This window comes from Mauremys reevesii, linkage group 1 (assembly GCF_016161935.1).
Source record: "Mauremys reevesii isolate NIE-2019 linkage group 1, ASM1616193v1, whole genome shotgun sequence".
Taxonomy (NCBI): Eukaryota; Metazoa; Chordata; order Testudines; family Geoemydidae; genus Mauremys; species Mauremys reevesii.
Genome location: NC_052623.1, coordinates 261,531,286 through 261,556,321, shown reverse-complemented (window position 1 = coordinate 261,556,321; position 25,036 = coordinate 261,531,286). Strand labels below are relative to the sequence as shown.

Below are 25,036 nucleotides of genomic sequence, written 5' to 3'. Positions count from 1 at the left end.
ACAGACATCCATGAACTCCAGCCACACTTAAACTGGGGGTGTGGAGTCTCTCTGGTACTGAGGGTAGGCTGTCCTCTTTATAAAAGAAAGGTGAGGCAACAAACACTCCCTTAAGAAGAGGGATAACCTTTATCCTCTTCTTGCCTGTTTAGAGGACTTTGGGTTTATCTGGAGCAATGGTATGTTAGAGCCAGAGGGTAGCAGGGACCATCAAGTTGCTGAGCTACTTAAAGGCAATTACTGAGAGTTGGGTCAATGTAAAGGGGCAATGTGCATCTCTCACACATAGGTGTGAGTGTCTGTCATGCTGTCTCCCCTCCCTCCAGTAAAGTGTGAGACTACATTAAACAGTGTTGAACTAGAACAGCTGAGCTGTCAAGTGTTATCATTTAGCAGTAAAGCATTCCTTAAGAAATATCCCACCCTCTATCACCTCACTCAAGCTTTGTCATCATCACTGTGTATAGTATTAAATGGTTTAAAACAGTGTAATGAAAGTTTCTCTAGAAACTAACCCACCTTAATTCTTATGGGGAAGTTGGATTTGGTTAACATTTCACTTATGTTCCTGAAAAAATGCACCTTTAACTACAACATTAAGCAAGGTGTTACTGTACACTTTAGCACAGTAATCAAGTCAGACTCCATGGCTTCTTACTTCATCATAGCTCTTCTGAGTCTTAAGAGTACGAGCAACACCCCCACCTACATTTGGCCCAACAGGAGGTTTTGGGAGACCAACAGCCCATATGAATTCTGAACTTAACTCTTTTCCTTATTACACAATGTATTATTTTATTTCGATTTGTTATAAGTGTTCAACTGCAACTCTGCATATGGTAAAGAATATCTGAGGAATTAAGATAAAACTGATTTACCACCTTTAATGACCAGAAACACATTAAACTATTTAACTTTTACATCAATTCCTCCAGCTTCTGCTGTTTTTAGGTATGAAGACAAAGGTCTTGTTCTAATCCCATCCATGCCACTAATTTTTTGTGGCCTTAGGCAAGCCACCTCACCTTTCTGGTTCAGCAACTGCACCTGCCTCACTCGCAGAAGTGTTTGAGGATTAGTCTACTTCTTCAAAGTCCAAGAAAAGTGTTCCAAGTTGTACTTGAGAACCCATGAACCATCCACCCCATAAATGTGGGTGGATGGTGCATTAGACTACTGAACAAATTGTAGAAACAGGTTTAACTTACTGAGGTTCATAGACTAAAGTAGTTAGAGTAACTTCTACATCCTACCATTTAGGTATGGCAATAGAGTCTATTCATCTTGTGCAGCAGAGACATTTATACAATCAATGAACATGAATGCAATTTGCAGTTAAAATCATTTCTATTTGCTATACCCAGCCCCTTTTGAAGCAAGCTCTGAAGCTGACCCTTCAAACCCTGGGTGGTAAGATGCTCCAGTGCATTTAGAAGCCTGCTTTGCATTTTCATCCTTGACAATAAGATATAGTTCAGTACTTGAAGTGATACTTGTACAGCTTCTCCTAGTCTCCCCACTGCCCAAAACATATGATCTTTAAAAGGTTAATCCTACCTCTCTCCAAGAGAGCTGAATGGTCTTGCTTTAACAGGAAAGTTTCAGTTAAGACTGTTCTAGAGAGTGAGTTTTTGACATCACAGGATATTCCCCCACAGCTATTAAACATGAAATGAATTAGTGCTAGCTTACATGCCAGATGACTGGCCCTTTAGTGTAGAGTTTACACATAGTATTTGGGAACATTTTTATTTTGTACACGTGACAAGATTTTACACCAAGAATAGTCAGTTAAATAGTACAAATTTACATTCATGAGGAATGTTTTAAAAAAATTCAACTTAAAAAATACTCCTCTGCCCATAACCCCCACAACACCCCCCTCAACATTTTACAGTGAAAAACTGAACAATCTAATTCACATTCCCTCCTCACCCCAGACAGGATGCTAGTTGAGTGCAGCTTACAGTTCATCTTTTACATCTGTGGATTCCTGCAAAGATGAGAGAGAGTTAAGTTTATGGTCTCAAAACAGTTTAAAAAAAAAAAGCTACTTAAAGTCATCTCAATTTATAGATCTTTGTATACAGAAAAGAATAGCTTCCATGCATTATATGATGCTTCCAAAGGCCAGTTTCTGCAGTACCATGTTTGCTGTATTTCTCATTTTCACAGCACTTGTAATGCCTGTGACAAGATTTTTAGTCCCCTTTAAAAAGGGATTTTGTACCTGTTGACACCCATTTAACAACTCAAAGCGGTCTTAAAGATCAGACAATTGTCTAAGACCACCCTGTCCACAGGGGCTCCAGTTGTCTGCTTGTCCAACTGGAGGGGAAAATATGATCTGTTATTTAATCTAGAACAATTTAAAGAAAAATCCTTCCAGGCCCTTTATATCAGAGCAGCAAAAAAGGGGCACAAACCCCAACTTCTCTACTGTAGGCCACCTTTGGAATGCAATTATGATTGTGGTCCATCTCTGCTCAGTTTGCAAGCCCCCCCCTTCCAACACCACCAATGCTGAGAAATCTACTGGCTTTCTGGTCATGACTGTTGAGATCATAACAGGAATTCAACAGTGTGGACTAGCAAGACAAAACAGAATAGAGTTCCCTCCCATACCATTATTGCTGCAGCAGCAGCAGCTCAGAGTAGGCGTGGCAGGTAAATTTAAGAAGCTATGAGTCCAGATACAGGGAGCAGTTCCAAGTCATTTTTACCCCCCACCCCACTAACCTACTCCTGGGGCAAGTACTTCATTAAAAGCAGCCTTAGATTCTCAGGTACAATTAAGAAAAGCACCACCATGCAAACTCCAGCTTTACAGGTAAGAGATACAGGCTATAGGAGCCAACCACTTCAGGTAGGTGATTGAACACCAGGACCAATCTCCACTTGGTATCACCAAGAGATCAGAACAGATTTATGTAATTCAACAAGGCCCTTCCCCAACCTAAACTCCTAGGAACCAATAATTTAGTCTGTTTGGTTCAATAACCCTTCCAGCTGGTCCTCAGAATTGGGAATGAAGCAGTAGGGAACTGCAGTACTGAAAGGAGAAGAGTCCCAGAGCATCACAGTTTGTGACCATCTACATTAAAATAGTTGCAGACATCTAAAAAACCCAGGGTTACTTTATTTCCAGTTGATCATTTTTCAAGGTTAAAGTTGATTACTTAACACCCACAAATGGAATTTACAAACATTAAAAAGTGCTAGCATTTTAATAAAAAGCTTATTTCTGACCACAGATTCAGCAAAGTTCAGCCACTAGCTAAATAGTCCATCTCCAACAACAAGTTATACTTCCCAATTAAGCTCTTCTGAACTTAAAGTTAGTGGCTTCTTGTCTACTAGAGTTAGGAAAGGCATACACCAAGTGCCTTAGGGAAGTAGCCTTGCCTAAATCCCAGTTTAGATCCAGCTTTAGACTACAAAATGAAGTGATTTATCTCAGTCTCATTTAACAAGTTCAGCAAGTAGCAGCTTGCTTGATATCAAAGCATATCGTCAGTCTTTGGTATACAGTGGAGTTCCACAAGTTTTATCTACACAATGCCTCAATGAAGCCATGTTTTGTTTGCTCCATAAACTGTTCACTTTGAAATGTTACTTTCATTAGGTTTAGAAAAATCTGAATTAGAGACTGTAGTAATGAAGAGTTATTCTGAGAACTGACCTTCTCTGTTTCACTCTCATCACCATCAGCTTCTACTTCTTCCTCCTCATCTTGCTCTACTTCAGCAGTGTCTTCAGGTTCTTCTGGCTCCTCTTCCACCTTAGAGAAGATGAAATAAAGCTATTTGTTATTCCATCCTCAATAGATCAATTTGCTTCTCTGTCTTAATGGTACACAGGATATATGCACGATTCAGTTGGATGTTACTGTATGAACGGAGAATGAATGGATTTTAGTGAAGCAAGGCAACAGATTTAATCACTTGATACATCTAGCTATTGGATGTTAAATGAAGTTGTACATAAAATGCAATGAAGTGAACTGTTTTGCAGTATCTTTTAGTTTTAAGATTCACAAGAAGTCTGGTAGATAGGACTGAAAGTGGGTCAGAGGCTCACTTTTCTGGCCCATTCACCTGCCTTTGCACTACTTAGGTAGCAAGACCTGCCCATATACCTTGATGCGGATTTCTTCAAGTGTGGCCAATTCTCTCCAGTGGGCACATCAAGTATAGCTGTCTCACATTATCTCTATATAGCTACAATTGGGGAGGAGATGATGCATGCTCTTATGCTCCACCTCAGCACTCTGTACTGTCTTCAGCTGGTGGAGTCACTTGGGGGGAAAAGTGCCAAGTGACAGAACTTAAGAGCAGCTTTAGAATGTGGCCAGTAAATCAGAACTGGGTCATTAATGACCCACCCTTGTGTGCAGAGAAACTGGATATACTGTAAGTGGGTCTAGATGTTAATATGTCCAATTGTTACTTGGAAAACGTCTACACAGTATTTTGGAGTAAGCCCAGGTTGACAGACTTGGGCTAGCAGGGCTTGTGCTCTAAAAACAGCTGTATAGTCTCAACTTGAAAGCACTGTCTAACTTTAATCTGTGGCTTTTACAGCTATTTTTTAATAAACTAGCTGAAGCTCTGCTGGCCTAGATCTATTGACCTGGGCCAGGAACACTCACTCCAGAATGTTGTGCAGACATACCCATATTCCCCATACATGCACACACCTTAAATAAATAAAATCAAAACTTATTTTCTTTTAGAGTGCTTGAATATTAAGACCACTGAGCACCAAACATTACCCAAAATGGAAGGAAGCTCACCTTTGCATCAAGGTCAATGTTTAAACTTAAACGAAGCATTCTTTCTATTCTCTCTCCATATTCTTTAGTGTCTGGTAACATATAACCCGATCTTATGGTTGCTGTTTCAAACAGAACTACAGCAAGATCTGCAACAGTTTTATCATCTTCATTCTCCTGATTTGGAAAGTAAGGAAGAGCCATTAATCAGGGTTCATGCAGCCAAACAGTTGATATATCATTGCTTTGTAGCTTCTGTTTACCTTGATGCGCCTGAGCATGTCCTTGATCAGCGGATGTCTAGGGTTAATTTCAAAGGTCTTCTTCTGACTAGCATAGTAACTACAAGTAGAAAATTACATCAGTAGCTAGCTTTTTAAAAGCAGTAGTACCACTTTAGTTTGCCCTCTAATATTTTAGGCTTGGCTTATTTCAGAATAGTCCATAAGTTCAAGTTCTGGAAGACAACTAAAATGCAGAAAGTCAGCTTTACATGTAATACTTAGTTCACACTGCTGTTCTGCTCTTTGATATGTGCAGATGCTTATCAATTCATTCTGTTGTGCTTCAGTAGCATCAGTTTGTGAAGCAAGCAGGTATGCTAGCTACAAGAGGGGGTTACAAACCAATAAACACTTTCAATGCTTAGACACTAGATGGATTCAGTTAAGAGTTTGCTGTAGGCTTTGCTTTCTAAATAGTTTAATGTAGCACTGTTGGATGCCTTTATAAATATTTTCTGAATATTTCTTCTTAGAGTCATTACTGCTGTGACAGACCATCTATTTACACTATTACACCAATGGACAGAAAGTTTGATTTGTCAAACAATTTAAATACTTAAGACAGTCAGGTCAGGTTCACTTAAAGACTAGGCCTGAGTTTTTGGAATCTGATCAGCTTGCTTTTACCATTAGTAAAAGCCTATCTGGGCTAGAGCCTCACTACTGTTAACACTGCAGGGGAATGTCTGCATACAAAAAGACTTTCAGTGAAAGTTTCGGGGTGTGTGCGCACATGCACACACAAACACACTTTTGTAGTTTGGGCTGTTAAATTTTAAAGGATCCAGTCACATAGTTAAGTCCTGTAAATATGTATAAAAGTCAATGATGAGTGTATACTTCAGTCCTTGAAATGAAAAATAGTTAAAAATGAGGATTACTTCTCTTATAGGTCCATTATCAATATGGAGCACTGTTAGTCAATTCATAAATGCATGTTAACTGTGGCTCGCATCTGTGGTATTGGTAGACCATGATATACAGGTATGAAAGCTTACTTTGTGGAGATATCTTTCCCAGTCTGGTATGCCTGAGCCTTCATAATTCTTTCCATGTTGCCAGACCATCCATACTGACTAGCCACCAGTGCACATGGAGACTGAGTTAAGCGTTGAGACAACACTGCTTTTTCAATCTAGGGGGAAAAAAAGTAGATAGAGGAAACCTCTAATGAACAAGAGAAGTGTCTACCTATTTCATTGATCTCAAATTACTGCAGTAATTTGAGATGAAATTTGCAGTTCTCAACTTTGAGATAGTTAGTTTTTACTAAAATCTGTAAAGTTTAAATACAGTCCTATAATACATTTATTATAAATACTTCAGAGTTGGCTTTGAGAGCTTTTTATTGGAAATCAGAGTCCTAATATCCCGTTAGCATTTGTCTTCTAAAAAGCCATTAAGAGTGTTGAGCAAAGTGCTTTTTAGAAGCTGTCTACATTCATATAGAAATGAAGTTTATGCCCCCAGGGGGACAAAAACGAATGAAGTCTACTGTGAGGAGGAGGAGGAGGGTGTAAAATTAAAAATTAAAGAGATTAGTTAGATGCCTTTTATTTACACACACACACACACACACACACACACTTCAGAGCATCAGCCGTGTTAATCTGTATCCGCAAAAAGAACAGGAGTACTTGTGGCACCTTAAACAAATTTGAGCACAAGCTTGGGGGCTACAGCCCACTTCATTGGATGCATGCAGTGGAAAATACAGTAGGAAGATCGCACACAGAACATGAAACAATGGGTGTTACCATGATTGATCACTTAGTGTGTATGGTAACACTCATTGTTTCGTGTGTGTCTTTCTACTGTATTTTCCACTGCATGCATCCAATGAAGTGGGCTGTAGCCCACGAAAGCTAAAGACTAACAAATTTATTTGAGCAAAGATGCCACAAGTACTCCTGTTCTAGATGCAAAATAATGCTCCTGTGAACACAGAATTTGTACCTTGTCCTTTAAAGCCTTGTCTTTCATCCAGGTTAAGAGTGGCTCAAATTCTTTTTCTAAGGCTTCCCGACTCTCCTTGGATTTGTCACTTTCATCAAACTTCACTCCTTCCTTAGCAACATTTTGGAATCTCTTGCCATCAAATTCTGGCAGCGCTTGAATGCAGTATTCATCTACAGGCTCAGTCAAATAGATCACTTCATAACCCTTTTTCAGAAGACGTTCAACAAATGGTGAAGATTCAGCCTAGAAAGACAAGTTAATTAGAAATTGGTTTAATATTGCTTGACACTAAATTATTGAATTCCATTGCTGTATAGTTCAGCCAGTTGTGAAAATATTAGCAGTGTCTGGCATTTAGGTTAATATATCTAAGTTGCCTTGAACAGCAACAGTAGTACTACAGTACACTCAACTACAATCATATGGCACACTGAGTATAGCCATTCTTTCCAGCAGTAACATCTTGAATTACAACTAGTTTGATTCCTAAACTCAGATAGGTTTGCTACTTGACTATTTTGCTTTACAGTAACTCACTTAGTCATCCTAGTTAACATTGTTACATTGCTGATCAATTAGAGAACACGGTTGTTTAAAGTTGCACAATGCTCCCTTAACATTGTTTGGTAGCCACCTGCTTTGTCCACTGCTTGCAGGAAGAGCAGCCCATTGCAGCTAGCTAGTGGGGGCTTGGAACCAGGGTGGATTGGCAGGCCCCCTGCCCCATCAGCGCTCTGCTCCCTTAAGTTCCCTGTGGGGCAGCTGCCCAGCAGGCTATCAATTGCCAGCAGTTCAGCTGTCCCTCCCCCCACTGCTATGTGCTGCTCCTGCCCTCTGCCTTAGAGCTGCTCCTGGGAGTCTCCTGCTTGCTGTGCAGGAGGGGGGCTAATGTCAGGGTGTCCCCCTCCCCTACTTCCTGTCCCTGCTTACTCCTTCTCCATATAGAGCAGGGTGGGGACAGGACAGGGCTCAGGACAGACAGCTTGCTGTTGCTGGCTGCAGCTGCTGTCTCAACTTCTAGATCTACTTAAAAAGGCAATATACTTAGAGTGATGTCAGCATACTTAAAGGGGTAATGTGTATCTCTCTGACAGGGGGTGTGTGTCTGCCATGCAGTCTCCCCTGCCTCTATTGGTGCTGCCTTGTAGAGTGTGAGGCTACATTAATGTGTTAACCCTGAGGGCTTAGAGGAATGCTAGTTCATCATTTAGCAGTAATGCATTCCCTGGGAAATATCCCACCCTCTGACTTCACCACCTCAACCAAGCTTCACAATCACCACTGTGTACAGTATTAAATTGTTTTCTCTCTATCAGTTTTGTCTGGTGAAAAAACATTTCCCTGGAACCTAACACTTCCCCCTGCCCCCACTATTTACATTAATTCTTATGGAGAAATTGGATTTGCTTAAAGTTGCATTTTTCTGTATAACATTGGAAGATTTTTATTCTTACCTCTTTTCTGTTGGACCCGGCCATGAAATAGATTTTGTCTTGTTTCTCCTTCATTCTCTCCACATACTGGTCCAGACTAGTAGTGTTACTTTCATGATGAGATGATTGAAAACGAAGAAGTTTAGCTAGACGGGTACGGTTGGAATGATCCTCAATTACTCCAAGTTTTATGTTAGTACCAAACTCTTTCCAAAATGTATCGTTGTATTTTTCTTCAGCAATCTTCTTGATCATGTCAAGTGTTTTACGAACCAGTTTCTTCCTAATAACCTAAGAATTCCAGAGACAAAATGCAAGTTCACCCATACTGTTACATAAACAGTGAGCACAACTAATCTTTTAAAAGCTACTACAAAGAATGCTCCAGACAATCTGTTAAATACTACCTCAGTTCTCATGTTACTCTTCTGTAGCCATCTCCTTTTCATTGTCTTCCACTTAAGATCTAATACACTTTGAATTTGTGGCAAGAGTTTTCATGAATTGTTCCTCTTTGCATCTTCACTTTTAATTAAGTGAAATCAAGTTAAGCTTGATGTCTTGCTTTTTACTTTACTCCTAAATTAGATACAATAGGGCCAAAAGAGTCTAGGCTAACTATGGTTAGTTGGGTATTTTGTTTCCCCATACTTGCTACAATCATGTTACTTAACCAGGGAAGTAGATTTATCTACTCCTTGCCATTAGGTAGCTTGTTAAATTATGTCTAAATAAAGATACCTTTAGCAATTTATGCTGCTGGAGGGTTTCACGGGATACATTCAGAGGAAGATCATCAGAGTCCACCTAATTAGGGGAAAGGGGGAGAAAGAAAAAAAAAGGAAAAATGAATTTATGAAGTAGAAGCAACAGTAACTTAAGCCAACTCAGTTAAAAACTTCAAGATACTTACAACACCCTTGACAAAATTAAGATATTTAGGCATCATATCATGGAAATCATCAGTGATGAACACTCTCCGGACATACAACTGCATGATTAAAAAAATAAAAAGGAATTAGGAATGTTTGAGGGATGTTTAAGTTTATTCTACCTTTTGGTATACTTATGTTTTTACCTTAATGAAATCACTCTTTTTGGATCCATATTCATCAAATAAGCCCCGTGGAGCTGCGGTGGGAATAAACAAGATAGACTTGAATGTTACTTCTCCTTCAGCAGTGAAGTGAATATAAGCCATAGGATCATCGTGTTCCTGTGGAAGAAAAGTTACTATTTAGTCAAGCTCTGGAAAGAAACAAACACTGTGAAAGCTATTCTTGTGAGTTTGCACTCGTGGAAGGAACAGCTGGATCAGTGATCTAGAAATAATTCATGGGATAAATAAGTGCTGGTAACCGTCTGCATAACTACCACTGATTTATCCATCCTTTAGAAGGGAAGTTTTATTTAACCTCTTCCTTTCATTCTAGATTTGCATGAAATGAGATTAAGGAGATTAACATGGAAATAAACTGTCAACTAAATATTGAGACTGAAATCTTAAACCCCAGATTATGGTAAATAGCATGTAAACAGTAGTTAACTAATATTACTAAGCAGCCTGGTTCTACCAAAAGTGAGGAAAGATAATTGAAACTGAAAAATTAAGCAATACACTAGTGAAAAGTAATAAGCCATTACACAACCACTAACATATTCACTGGTATTTGCAAGGGGATATGAAGAAAGTAGGTGGTCTCATTTGCAAAGAATAATTCTGCACCGTTATGCAATGCACAATTCCCCCTGAATTTGATTTCCACCAAGAAGCTTCTCTTCCAGTTGCATTTCAAATAGGTTAGTTATGTGCACACACAACGTCTTTATGTGCACATGACCCTAGCGGCACCACCCTCCATCTTCTATTCCTTGCCAGCTTGAATCCACATCCCCTCTGCTCCCATCTATCACTAAATCCCTACCCAGCACTCCTACCCATACCTGGCATGGGGGCCATCACTTCTGGAGATGAAAGGGTGTTGGCTGGCAAACCATGTACATGACTGAACACAAACCCCTGCGTACACACTTACTGACTATCCTGGGTCTCCCTTCCCCATGCTAGCCACCTGCTATCTTCAAATACTGCCAACACACCAACCCTCCCATCCCTCTACAATGGCATGACCCAAAAAACATACTATAAACATAGAAGCTTGAACTTGAGACTAGACATGACAGACAAAGCAGTCCTTAAGGATACTATTGCCCTCTTAGGCCAGGTCATTATAATACTCTTATATAATGACTGTTTAAATGAAAATTTAATTTAACTCAAACAGAACAGTCAAAGATGCATAAAGTTCTTTATTAATATGCCTAGAAACCTATTTCTCAAAAAACAGTTCCTGAATCTGTCTCTATTGTTACAGGCATACTTGACAGGCATTTTGAAATAAATTGCCAAAATAAATTGAAAGTGGCATGACTATATATTGTGTTATTTTGACAATATGTACAATATTTTAAAATTGTGCAGAAAATATTTTGGTGCAGCATTTCCCAAAAAGGGGAGGATCATACCAACTACCCTCCCACAACTCATTCCCTTCCCCACTCCCCCCAATCAGAACAAGGACCTTTACTGAACCCATATATTGCTTTAAGACTGAGCTTGTACTGTACCAGAAGTGCACTATAGAAATGTGAAGCCCCTATCAAGTTTACCTTAGAAAACGATTTGTAAAAAGCTTTGTATTCATCTTCTTCGACTTCCTTAGATGGTCTCTGCCAAATTGGCTTGATATCATTCATAAGCTCCCAATCCCAGACAGTTTTTTCAACCTGTGCATGAAGAAAAAGAAAAAAGTCAATTCTACATTGTAGAACTCTTTTGCACATGCCTGAAATTGCTGGTATTGATGTATAAATTACTGCAAGTTACAGAAGAAAGTCACTGCTTCACCAAGGCATCTCAAATTAGAAAAAGCAGCAGAGAGTCCCGTGGCACCTTATAGGCTAACAGACATATTGGAGCATGAGTTTTCGTGGGTGAATACCCACTTCATCATCCGATCCAGATCCAGACTAACATGGCTACCCCAATACTCAAATTAGCAAGTGTCCCTATGTATTGTCAATCTTTGTAGTGTTCTGCATGCAGAGTATTACTTCACCAAGTGCTCAGTGGTGTACTAGGAGCATAGAGTTTGCATTATCTAGTGGCTAGCCATTAAACTAACAGTCCAAGACTCTTGATCTGCCCTCAGAAGCTTACTTGCCAATGTAAGAAATACATTACAGTACACCTAGCCCTGTTCTCAGCCTCTTGTAGAGAAATCCTTATGGAACTACCATTCACAAAGTACTACCAGTATTTCTGAACAGGAAAACATTTTTTTGCTGTTCAGGCAACTGTTAACATTCTAATACACAATGTTTTGATCCTATTTTACTGCCTTACTAACAGCAGATTTCTACTAACACCACACGGATGGCAAACTTACTAGAAGGCACCATTGTTGCTAAAAATATATCCTGCACATCTGGAAGATAAAGGAACATGGAACTGTAAACCAAGTTGTCTAGTGCTTTGAAGTCTATTAACCCCCTCTCCCCCAAAAAAGGAAAAAACCTACACACAACCTTACCTTTTTAGTTTTTGGCTTTTTCTCCTCTTCCTCCTCCTCAACAGCAGCTTCATCATCTGTTTCCTCTTTTTCTTTTTCTTCCTCCTCTTCAATGGGCTCTTCTACAGTCTCAGTCTGTGGAAACACTTAGCTGTAAGTCTACTTTGCTTCAGAAAGACCTGGTCAGACAGCCTTTCCTTGGTTGGCACTCTCATGAAATGACTTATGGTAGTTAAGGGGCTTAGATTTTCACATCTAGTCACCATTTGGCTACAAAAAGCCATTATTTTAAATGAACGAGTAACTCTAGAACATGTCAACTACCATGCTTTAAGATAAACCATGTAGTATGTTCTGCATTCTGATCATTAGCAATATGTAATAATTCACTCTGAATAGCAACAGATGTGAATGTGGCTGCGGCAGAAACAAGCTTGCTTAAGTTGATTTTCAACCACTATGTCTGAATTTTGTACTAACACACTGAAGACTAACCAGAGGCACACGACAAAATGTGAACCTCCAGTGAGGCCCCAAAACAATACCCTGGTGAGAAGCCTCAGAATCTCCAGGCAGCAGGTAGATATTTCCACCATGATGCATTCTCTGCTTGAGGCTTCCACCTTTTGGTTTTGCTTCTTGCTATTAGATAGGTAGAGCCACCCTGTAGCTTCTTGAGAGGAAGAGTAGCAGTTATTTCTTCCCCCTCCCCCCCAGTTGGGGAGGTGGAGGGACAGGTCCCTCACTTATCCCTTCACCTCTTTTGAGTCATCCTGCATATGGATTCCAGTTTCCTCAGCTACTGCTCAGCTTTTACATGTAGTGTGAAGTTGCCATAAGTTCTCCTATTCCCCAGGTTTGAAGAGCAGTGAAGCTGACCAGTATCTTGTCAGTTCTGCTCCTTTGGGAAAGTCAATTTGGAGAAACACTACCAAGAACCAATGGAGTTTTTGGAACCATGAGGATAAGTGCTTTCATAGAATGCTTAAGCTCTGTAGAACAAACAGCTCAGGAAATTTTGTGATGAATGAGGGCACCCTATCAGGAAATGGATTTTTCAAGCCTTTGAAACTTGTGCTGTATATATAATAATGTAATTATTTAAGAGTTAGAGCTATTTACCTTGCTGCTCCACACATATATGGGGAAGTTAATGAACTGTGAATATTTCTTGACTAGATTTTTAATTGTATCCAGCTCAAGATAGTCAGATGCCTCCTCCTTCAAGACAAGACTGAAGAAGACAGTACAAGCATTAGACAGGCTAGTATTTCAAGGCAGTTTTACTTAGTTGAATCTATATATAAGTAACTTGAAGAATCTAGTGCATCAGAACACCCAAATAGCGGACAGTCCCTTGGGAAAGTTCCAAAACAGTCTACTCTGCTCCTTTGCTCTCCTTTTTCCGGAGGAAAAAGGAGTACCATTACAGTTCTTCCAATTATGGAAGCGCAACAAATCAGACCAGAACAGCTTTAGAAAACTGCATTTAAAGACAATTCACATTAGCAGACTCTAAATCATTGTTTGAAACAGATTCTACATCATTTACTAGACTTCAGAAGGGGGGGAGAAAGAGGGAGGGAGAAGTGTCATGAAGAGTCTTACCACTTGAGGATCTTCCCCAACAAGAATAATATTCTTAAAAATAAAAACCTAAGTCAGCTGCAACCAAGAAGCATACCCCAAATGAAGAGAAAGGGTCCATTGGAGGATGCTGAGTCACCCTCTAAATCCATGAGCTGCACACCAAGCCAGTCCCAGAGTATAACTGAAATTGACTGCTCAGAGGGATTTTTATTGTCGTCAGGTAGTTTGGCCTCATTTAAGAGGAACTATTACATTTAGCACTGGTTTCATTTTTTCCACATTACATTGTGGAAAGTCTTCCAAACAGTACTTGCAACTCAAGCTATCAGGACTAGACTAGAAAGTTGTTTCTCTTAGTGAAATCTGAAGTGTATTAAGTGAACAGCAAAAAAGGTAGACAATCATGCAGTTTCAATTTTTATAGGTCAGTAGCAGACAAATTTAAGATTTAGGTGGTCTACAGCACTTGAAGTTAATGGAAAGTTTGACAAAACAGAGAATGGCATGTTTCTCTTTGTGGTTCTTGCTAATCAAGTTTGATAAGCCTCAGATAGGACGAGCAAGCCAACTGCATTAGCAGAAAACAGCCAAACACAGTAGCCAGTTATGTCAGAGCACTACGAGTTTGGAGATCAGCTCTGAAGAGATCATTCGTTATTCTCTACACCGTGCATAACAAAGTTTTGTCAATGTGGCCCACAGAAATTGACAGCAGCTATTAAAGTATTTAAGTTTGCAGGCAGTTCATTTGTTTCTTCTGGTCCACTCTTCTCCATCACTATGTCCACTTTAGAAAACACTAGCAGTTTAGCAAGAGTACTGGGAGTATGTACTTTTCAGGTAATGTAGCTGAACTAAATCAAATTCCAACTTTAAAACTAGAAATCAAGCATACCTCTTAAATCTCATTACATCCTTAAGCGATGCAAGAAAGTGAAAAAAATTGGCAAAAAAACCTGAACACTTTTAGTCAGTAGTTATTTTCAACTCCCTATACCACAGCTTTGATTCAGGACGTCATTCCTTTTCAGGAAGAGCACTTATTCCAGGCTAAGGACACTATAAATGAAGAGTTGCATGCACAGGATTCATAGTGTCCTATCACATTCACAGCCATGAAAAATTCATTACAAACCATGAAATCTGCTCATGTGCTTTTACCCTATATACTATGCTGATTTCAGAGGGGGGACCCACATTTCTCAAATTGGGGGTCCTGACCCAACACCGCGTTGCAGGGGTTACCATCCTTACTTCTATAGTGCCTTCAGAGCTGGGCTCCTGGCCAGCAGCTGCTGCTTTCCAGCTCTGAAGGCAGCAGCATACAAGTAGGGGTTGTGGTACTGTTACCCTCCTACAGTAACTTTGCGACTCTCCCACAACTCCTTGTTGGATCAGGATCCCCAAAAATTACAACACTGAAATTTCAGATTTAAATAGCTGAAATCATAAAATTTATGATTTTAAAAATCCTATGACTGTGAAATTGACCAAAATGGACTGTGAATTTGGTAGGGCCCTATTCATAATGCAGAGACCAACCAACATGCTAATGAGCAAGGTATACATCAATAGTTTAATAAGTTTTTTTGGGATCAGCTGCAATACTTACGTTATGGTGGTGCCTCTGCCTAAGGAGTTTCCTCTGGGATCATCAATCACTGAGAATTCATTTGAATCAGATTCCCAAATGTGTTGAGTATCATTATTGTGCTTTGATGTAACAATAACTCTGTCTGCTACAAGGAAGGCAGAATAGAAGCCAACACCAAACTGGCCAATCAACTCAGATGTTGACTGACTATCTTCTGGCATTTCAGTAATCTTGTTTAAGAATTCACTTGTTCCAGACTTGGCAATGGTACCCAAGTTTTTAATTAATTCTTCCTTGGTCATGCCAATACCTGTGTCTGTAACATGAAGCATGTTCTTCTCTTTATCGCACTAGAAAATAAATGAGGTAAATTCAGTTAAATGTCACTTGAAGACAGTATGCATTGCATCTTGTTAAAGCTGAAAGTTACAGGTGAGACATTACAGTAACTGATAAGATTCTTCATGAATAAGGTCTGCTATGCAAAAATCTGGCTAGAGTATGGATTCACATTAATGCAATAAGGGAAAACACTCTTGCTGAAGCAATGCAGTGGGGTTCAGCCACTCTCCACAGAAAGTGGAACACTTCAGAGGCAGCTATAAATGCTTGCTACAACAGTAAGACGAGGCATTTGAGGATTTTATGGTCAAACAAATGGTAGTGTACCAAGATTTTAATCTAAGTAGTTTACAAACTCTGGGATAGGCAGAATGTTAAATACAGATTTATAGCTTGGGCAAGTCAAGAAGTATTGTCCACTGGAGGGGGTGGGTGGGAAGAATCAGCAGATTACTATTAACAGCTAGGAGCTCTTACCTTTATTTTAATAGTGAGTTCTTCATTACCAGCAAGGGCATTTTCATCAGTCAGTGATAATAGCCTTATCTTATCTAGAGCATCAGAAGCATTTGAAATCAATTCTCTCAGGAAAATCTGAAATGAAATGTATAAGGATGATAAAGTTTATGCTAGAACTATACATGCTGACATTGTCTAGATAAACATACTGCTTACCTCCTTGTTTTTGTATAAAGAATTGATAATGAGTTTCATCATTCTGTTAACTTCAGCTTGGAATGCAAACTTCTCAGATTTTTCTCTGATTTCTTTTATCTGGGATGCATTTAAGCCATCTAACTGAATAGCTTCCTCCTCTCTGTGGAGACAAAGTTACATCTTTTATTAGGCCTTATTCAGTTAGTATGTAGTTAGCCCAGCAGCAGGAACAATTGAATTTGAGGTTACAGCAGACAGATCGTCGGTTACTATGACATTCCATGACATCAGGATGACAGTTTAGAACTGCAAGATTTGATTTTGACCATGGAACACTAAGTGTGAAAACTACTGGGAAAGTCTGATGATAGGTGAGTGAACTAGAGGTTTTAAAAGCTGGACCTCTCTACTATTCAGCAAAAATCCTACCACAGTCCCTAGTCTAAAGGCTCCACTCTGAAGTTACAATATACAATAACCTCTATGCTACAGAAGGGTAGGCATACAATTGAGTTTTTATAACATTAGAGAGGTTATTTCAAGTGTACTGCATTGTTTGCCCCAAGCCAGTGTACTTGTACTGGTGAATCCTTTCACACAGCAAGCCTGAGTGCGACCCCCCTGCCTCATGAATTAAAAAAACACTTGTTTGTATATTTAACACCATTATAAATGCTGGAGGCAAAGCGGTGTTTGGGGTGGAGGCTGACAGCTTGTGACACCTATGTAATAACCTTGTGACCACCTGTTGGGTCCTGACCCCAGTTTGAGAAACCCTGCCCTAAGGAGTATCAAAAAAAGAAGGAAGCTGACTGGTACCAAAGGAAGTCAATGACAGATGTCAATCTGTGTGACTTCAAATATGTAACATGGCAATCTGGCTACCATTTCACTCAGCTATTAGGTTTTACTTACCATTTATCTGCTTTTAAGGGGATTATTTTAATATAAAACCACAAAACACAGGCAATTTGCTTTTTTAGTTTGTACAGACTTTGCTGGGGCTTTTTACGCAGCCTGTTGTAAAACTGGGCAAATAGCCAGATGAATCAATGTACCCCCTGCGCCTCGGTTTACCCCCAAGGGTACATGTACCCCTGCTTGAGAACCACTGCCCTGAAAGACACTTCATGAGAAACACAAACCTCTCCCCCAGCACACTACTGACGCCTCGGCCAGCCAGAAGGAGGAGGCAGTAACCAGCACGTGGGATTCACAGCTCTTTACAGCATTATAGGCACAAACCTCTGAACAACTTCGTCATCGGTCCGAGAGCCCTCTCTGCTTTTCCCCAGGTCATCTTCTACTGTGCCGTCCGCGTCCAGCTCCTCCGCTCTAGCCGATGCTGGGGAGAAGGGGGCGTTAGAGAACTGACCCACAGCGCGGAGCCGCCTCGCCCCTGCGGGGGGCCTGCCGCGCCGTGCACTGCAAAGGAGACGCCTGTCTGGACCCCGCCGCGGGCGACACGAGGGGAGGGAGGAGGCGGGGAAGGTTTCCGAGCTGCAGCCCCAGCGCCATGACGGGCCGGGCAGTGCAGGGAGCTTCCCCCCCCCCACACCCGGTTATAACGGCGCTGCGGGGAGCGGCTCCGCCCCCACCACGGGGCGCAGCGCCTCGAGGCTCAGGCCCCTGAGGGGAAGAGCCAGCGCGGGCCCCGCCAGCCTCCGGGGAAGCTGAGGAGAGATGGGGAGGCGGGGCCGGACGCCGGGCAGTTCTCCCCGCTCGCCCCAGAGCGGATCCCCCCTCCCCGGTTCAAACGGCCCCGAGGGTCCCAGCCCCTCCCTCTTATTCCCCGGGCGGAGGCCGCGCGGGCCCAGGCTCAGGCCACCTGCCCCAACCGCTCCTCGCCAGAAGCTTCTAGAACCCGCGGGCGGGCGGGCGACTCACAGGCTAGGAGCAGGACACACAGAAGAGCGAGTCCCCACAGCGGCTTCATGGCGGTGTCAAAGCGGACCCAGGAGAGAACAACCGAGCCCCCTGCCCCGCGACTCGAGCTCAGAGGAACGGGTCTATCGCCGAATCTGCCGAGCCACCAGCCAGGTGAGCCCGCCTCCCCCCAGCCTTATCACTGTCCGGCACGCGGGGCGGGGAACGGCGCTCAGCAAGCCGCCAATCAGAGCGCACCACGCCAAACACAGAGCCAATGAAGAGCCCCGAGGGGTGGGGCGGAGTCCGGTCCTTGCCAATGAGAACCTTCCATGTGCGGCTTACTGCGGCCAGAGCGTGGCCGCCTCTGATTGGTCACTGGAAGGAAGAGTCGGCCAATCATTTTTAATAGCTAGTTTAATCTGCCTGCCTTTTATTTAAATTAAATACTCGGAAATGTTTGACTCCGCGGGCACGTGACTCACCCACGGATGAGATCCGTGTCTAAAGCGATAAAAGTCTCCACATGGCCGGATCAATCCAAAGCATTTCCGGGGCGCCGGAATGTTTGCCCAGAGACAGTTACTACGGCAACGTTTACTTCCGGCAGGTACAAGCTCTGCGGAGGCGGCTCCGGAGGAGTGGGTGACGGAGGCCAATCCGATACCCGGAATGCGCGGGGCTGCGCTGCCGCGGGATGCGGGCCGGGAAAGGGAAGCTGCTCCCGCCACAAGGCATGTGGGCCGGGGAGCGGGCGCCCCCAGACCTCTTAGACCACAACTCCCAGCATGCAGCGCTCCGCGGTATTGCGTGCCGGGACCTGCGTACTGGCGCCGCATTGGAGGAGGGGAATCGTAGTTCTTACGTTTTCAATGAGCTGAGGGCGCGCTGCATGCTGGGAGTTGTGGTTTACGTCATAGTGCCGGCGTGTCGTCACCACGGGCTGGACCCGCGCCCCTTGCTTGTAGCTGCAGCCTTTGCCTTGTCCTTGACTGTGGGGGACGTGCCTGGTGGCCGAGAGTCGACCCGCAGCGCTCAGTGCTTTGGCTGGGCCATAGTGGCCACGCTCCCAACCTCTGCAGTAGTTTAGGGCCAGATTTCTAAAGGCATTTAAAGGCAACAAAGACTCCTGTGGCACCTTATAGACTAACAGACGTTTTGCAGCATGAGCTTTCGTGGGTGAATACCCACTTCTTCTTGCATCTGAAGAAGTGGGTATTCACCCACGAAAGCTCATGCTGCAAAACGTCTGTTAGTCTATAAGGTGCCACAGGATTCTTTGTTGCTTTTACAGATCCAGACTAACACGGCTACCCCTCTGATAAAGGCATTTAGGCACCTAAAGATGGTAAAAGTGCCCCTAGGCACCGGTTGCCTCATTGAGCTCCTGGAGCCCTTTGAAAATGTGCCCCTGACCTGACAGCTGCCATCCTAGAGCAGTGACGTTCCTGCCTTTTGCACCCTATGTGTCTTGGGTTACCAATTTTGGTAGGACATATTCCTGGAGGTTTCATTACATGTCATAAACTTTAATATTAATCTTTAATTTCTGGAGACTGCAGGACAATCCTGGAGGATGGCCCGCTCTACCTGTGCACTGGGTGTAGCAGCTGGCTCCCTGTGACAGGAGTCATCATCATAGTAGGAGTCTCGAATAAGCTTGGATGTGTGTGAACCTGTACACCCCCTCCCCACTTTAATACTGCTCTGGGCCAGAAAGTGCAAGACAACACTGTAGGGTTGCCAGCTGTCTAATTGCACTTGCCCCGCCCCTTCCTCAAGGCCCCGCCCCCAGTCACTCCATCCCCCTTCCCTCAATCACTCAGGCCTTGTCTACACTACAAGACTATTTCGAATCTACTTAAGTCGAATTTGTGGATTCAACCTTATGAAGTCGAATTTGTGTATCCACACTAAACACACTAATTCGAACTTCTGAGTCCACATTAATGGGCCGGCGTCGACTTTCGAAGCGGTGCACTGTGGGAAGCTATCCCACAGTTCCCGCAGTCCCCGCTGCCCATTGGAATGCTGGGTAGAGCCCCCAATGCCTGCTGGGGGAAAAAATGTGTCGAGGGCGGTTTTGGGATACTGTCGTCATTGAACCGTCAATCACGCCCTCCCTCCCTGAAAGCGTCGGCGGGAAATCTGATCGCGCCCTTCTCTGGTTGGTTACAGCGCGGACGCCACAGCACTGCGAGCATGGAGCCCGCTGCGATCATCGCTGCACTTATGGCCATTGTCAACTCCTCGCACCTTATCGTCCACCTCTTCCACAGTCAGATGCTGAGAAATTGGGCGAGGAGGCTCCGGCAGCATGGTAAGGAGAGTGGCGCAGACCTCTCAGAAAGCAGGGTACGCCGCGCCGTGGAGATCATGGTGGCAATGGGTCAAGTTCATGGTGTGGAACGGCGATTCTGGGCCCGGGAAACAAGCACGGACTGGTGGGACCGCATAGTGCTGCAGGTCTGGGATGAAACAGAGTGGCTGCGTAACTTCAGGATGCGTAAGGGCACTTTCCTTGAACTGTGTGACTTGCTGTCCCCTGCCCTGAAGCGCCAGGACACACGGATGCGAGCAGCCCTGAGTGTGCAGAAGCGAGTGGCCATAGCCCTCTGGAAACTTGCCACGCCAGACAGCTACCGGTCAGTAGCGAACCACTTTGGCGTGGGCAAATCTACCGTGGGGGTTGCTGTGATTCAAGTAGCCCACGCAATCGTTGAGCAACTGCTCTCAAAGGTAGTGACTCTCGGAAACGTCCAGGTCGTCATAGATGGCTTCGCCGCGATGGGATTCCCAAACTGCGGTGGGGCTATAGATGGGACTCACATCCCTATCCTGGCACCAGCCCACCAGGCCAGCGAGTACATTAACCGAAAGGGCTACTTTTCAATGGTGCTGCAAGCACTGGTGGACCATAGGGGACGTTTTACCAACATCTTCGTCGGGTGGGCGGGCAAGGTTCATGACGCGCGTGTGTTCAGGAACTCTGGTCTCTTCAAACGCCTCCAGGCAGGTACTTTCTTCCCGGACCACAAAATAACGGTTGGGGATGTGCAGATGCCTACAGTGATCCTCGGGGACCCGGCCTACCCGCTAATGCCCTGGCTCATGAAGCCCTATACAGGCGCCTTGGACAGTGAGAAGGAACTCTTCAACTACCGGCTGAGCAAGTGCAGAATGGTCGTGGAGTGTGCTTTCGGACGTCTCAAGGGGAGATGGCGGAGCTTACTCACTCGCTCGGACATCAGCGAAAAGAATATCCCCGTAGTTATTGCTGCTTGCTGTGTGCTCCACAATCTGTGTGAGAGCAAGGGCGAGACCTTTTTGGCCGGATGGGAGGTTGAGGCAAATCGCCTGGCTGCTGTTTACGATCAGCCAGACACCCGTGCCGAGAGAATATCCCAGCGGGAAGCGCTGTGCATCCGGGAGGCTTTGAAAGCTAGTTTCCTCACAGAGCAGGGTAACCTGTGACTGTCCACTTGATTTTAAGAGAGCCTGATCATGGGCCTGTGTCTGTATGTGTCGAGTTAGATCTGAGCTCACAAACCCGGTTCTCCAAGTTTCCCCCACTTCCAAAGCACGTTTTAAAACTAATGACATGTAACAGTAATTAATAATCAATCTTTCGTTGACTTTGCATTTCTGTTCCTGGGTTGAAACATGGAAGCATACTGTGCTGGGTTCGGTGTGCACTGATGTACAGACCGCTTGTCCAATACAGGACGGACAGCCTTGACTTTCACGCGGCACTGCATCGCATCCCGGCTGTATCCTTTGTCTTTCATGGCTTTTGAGACCTTCTCGTAGGTCTTTGCATTCCGCTTGCTGGAGCGCAGCTCCGAGAGCACAGACTCCTCGCCCCACACAGCGATCAGATCCATGACTTCCCGGTCTGTCCATGCTGGGGACCTCTTTCTATTCTGGGATTGCCCGGACTCCTCTGCTGGAGAGCTCTGCATCGTTGCAGGTGCTGCGGAGCTCGCCCCGATGTCCAACCAGGACGTCAGATTCAAAGTGCCCAGACAGGAAAATGAATTCAAATTTTCCCAGGTCATTTCCTGTGTGGCTGGCCAGAGAATCCAAGCTCGGACTGCTGTCCAGAGCGTCAACAGAGTGGTGCACTGTGGGATAGCTCCCGGAGCTACTAAGTTCGATTAGCATCCACACCAAGCCTAATTCGAGCTAGCCATGTCGAATTTAGCGTTACTCCACCTGTCGGGGTGGAGTACCAAATTCGAACTAAAGAGCCCTCTAGTTCGAATTAAATGGCTTCCTGGTGTGGACGGTTGAGCGGTTAGTTCGAATTAACGCTGCTAAATTCGAATTAAAGTCCTAGTGTAGACCAGGCCTCATTCTCTCCCACCATCACTCACTTTCATCAGACTGGGGCAGAGGATTGGGGTACAAGAGGTGGTGTAGGCTCTAGGAGGGAGTTTGGGTGCAGGAGGGGCTGTGGGGTCAGACTCTGGGAGGGAGTTTGGGTGCAGGTTCTGGGCTGGGGCAAGAGGTTGGGGTGTGAGAGGGGTGCAGGCTCTGGCCAGGATGGTGCTGCCTGCTTCTGGTAGCAGAGCCATGGCAGATAAGGGAGCCTGCCGTAGCTCCATTGCCATGCTGGACCGTTAGCGCCCAAAATCTCCCAGTTTGGCTGAAGTAGCCTCTGGGACATAGAGCCTGATTCCAGGAGACTCCCAGCAAAAGCGGGAGGGTTGGCAACCCTACAACACTGTCACTAACAGAAACTGCAGGGTGTTTTCGGGGGCAGAGTACACACAAATTGCATTTAGGTCATAACGGGTTAATGTGTTAAAAGTGTCAGAGGATTTTTAATGACTGTGATAGATTGTACAAATCCTTTTGAATTAAGTTCAAGTATTTTAGGAGTTCACTGTGTTTAAAAATAAAAAAATGGGGAGGGGGACTATAGATGTCCAGGAACTAAGAACAGTGCAGGGGCGAGGGGGAGGAGAAAGGGTTAGCAAATTTACTCAGGTTGTAACATCTACCACCACCTGGACAGAGGCTTGTCTATATTGGTTCATAGTAGTTTATTCAGGGACTAACACATAAAGAGAGGATTCTTACTTAAATAGTCTGAGTTAAGAACTGGCTCAGGACTTAGTTACTGATCCAAGAAATGGACAGCACCATCTGTGGACATGGAGCCAAATGGGTTGGAAGGACTTGGCCCAGTCTGTATTATTGTTCTTAGTGAAAGCTGTTATGAATGTGTTACCACAAAAAAATCTTTGTGTGAGGTTTGAAGGATTATACACCATCGGGAACCCCTCTTTGGAGGTGGAGTTATTGCTGCTAATCTTATAAGCATGCATGTAGGTTCTTTTATTGTTTTAATATGTTTTCTCTGTAATGCTTTTACCTTGAGAATAAATAGTTGCTTAGAAAGAGCTGTGTGATAACTGGCAATTACATTATGTACTGTCTCTGAGAGAAGCGAAGCAGGCTTGGTTAGGCAGGCTGGAGAGTGGGGCGAGTGGGTCAGATGCCCAGGGCATAAAGCCACAGGGGTGGAAAAATGGGGCAAAGAATTGCTGGAAAAAAAAAACAGCAGGGGGAAGCAAATATGCTTGCTCTTCCCAGGGCGTTAAAATGTCTAGTTATAGCTCTGGCAGTCTATCTTTTGCTGAGGATATCAAAGTGTAGTCTGGGAATTGTGCAGCCTGGAAATATTCCAATCAGGACAAGGAAGAGAAACATGTGTCTTTACACAAGAGAGCTGGGGTGACAGCTGGGGAAGCCTGGAGCCCAGACTGGGTGCCCTTGTTGGACCATGGAGGAGACATGCATCTGTAGTTGTCCCGAAGTTGTCCCATATATGCGTAACCTGCTGTTCATAAGGACCTACCCTGTGGTTCTCTCATATATTGAGCAGGCAACAGCATCTCACATGTTTCCCTGCTTTAATGTTTTAGAAGCACTGGAAGTTGAAGAGTGTTGAACCTGAAGTTCTTTTGTGTATGAATAAGATGTTGGAAATGTCCCACACTCCAGCATGCTTAAGTGGAAAAAAAGAGAAGACCATTGTTTTCATTTCACAGACTGGTCATCTACTCAGCCTTATACATGTTTGACGTTAAAGGACTGCCAAGAACAAAGAGATTACTTGGCAAACAATGTTTTCACTAGACTTAATAAACTCTGCACTTTATGAGTGACATATTTCAAAGCAATTGATCTGAGATGGTCAACAGAAGAGGTACAAAATCCATCCTGCCCAGGACTTCACAAACAACATTCCAGGTCTACAGCTAAAGCTTTGTCTGGACTACATAATAAGCTCATCACTCTTTCTTTGCATGCTGGGCCAGACATGTGGTGTGTTTCACCCTGAAAACTCATTGTTCTTACCTCCTTATTCACCAGACATTCAAAGTTTATCCAAAATAGGAAACACTATTTTGCCACAAAGAATGGTTATCCTTGAGTTCTTGATGAAGGGAACCAACACTGCAGCCTGAGATGGAAATACTCCATGCAGCTTTTCTGAGTGATTTGCAGTATTAATATTTTTACTTCAAAGAATATTGCTACACTGATGACAAACTGTTGAATGCTGCAGATGAAGAAGAGGGAAGAATATTTTTCCAGCAGGCATGTGATGGCAACTATGAAGAATTAACAGAGTTGAAAGCCAGATGTGATAGAAATCTGTGTGAATTTGCAGGGAGTTTTCAAGACTGGCCTGATGTAATTGAAAAACTTTTTCCTGCTTTGAAGCCTGAAAATACAGGTTAGTAATTCAGAAATTTGAACAAAAGAAGCACAGCATTTCTAGAACTCTGTTAAAAACATACTTTCAGGATTGAGTTCTTTCTAAACGTTTCCTAAATAAAGCGTACAAATGCTGTGGAAGTACATATAGGCATCTGGAAGAGATGGGAACTCAGAGCAGAAGAAAGTGGCACCTATATACCTGTGAATAAAATTTTATTTGTAACAAGTTT

General features: G+C 43.5%; 1 protein-coding gene and 1 long non-coding RNA gene across 3 annotated transcripts; one reads left to right on the top strand and one right to left on the bottom strand.

Annotated features, from left to right (window-relative positions):
• Positions 1-1,733: 1,733 nt before the first annotated feature.
• On the bottom strand, positions 1,734-18,228 carry HSP90B1 (heat shock protein 90 beta family member 1). Its single transcript, XM_039484309.1, has 18 exons — positions 18,093-18,228; positions 17,451-17,550; positions 16,224-16,365; positions 16,026-16,142; positions 15,225-15,556; positions 13,145-13,256; positions 12,044-12,157; positions 11,121-11,237; positions 9,529-9,666; positions 9,364-9,441; positions 9,192-9,257; positions 8,472-8,741; positions 7,015-7,260; positions 6,057-6,193; positions 5,038-5,116; positions 4,796-4,951; positions 3,683-3,781; positions 1,734-1,993 (listed from the first exon to the last, which is right to left on the bottom strand). The coding sequence occupies exons 1-18, from the start codon at positions 18,139-18,141 to the stop codon at positions 1,964-1,966; spliced, it is 2,382 nt and encodes a 793-aa protein (XP_039340243.1). The 5' UTR covers positions 18,142-18,228; the 3' UTR covers positions 1,734-1,963.
• Positions 16,541-25,036, top strand: LOC120370123. Of its 2 annotated transcripts, XR_005583630.1 has the most exons (3): positions 16,541-16,576; positions 17,425-18,716; positions 24,005-25,036. It is a non-coding gene; the product is annotated as an uncharacterized LOC120370123 (long non-coding RNA). The 2 variants fall into 2 exon arrangements; XR_005583631.1 differs by lacking the exon at positions 16,541-16,576 and having other exon boundaries at positions 18,108-18,245.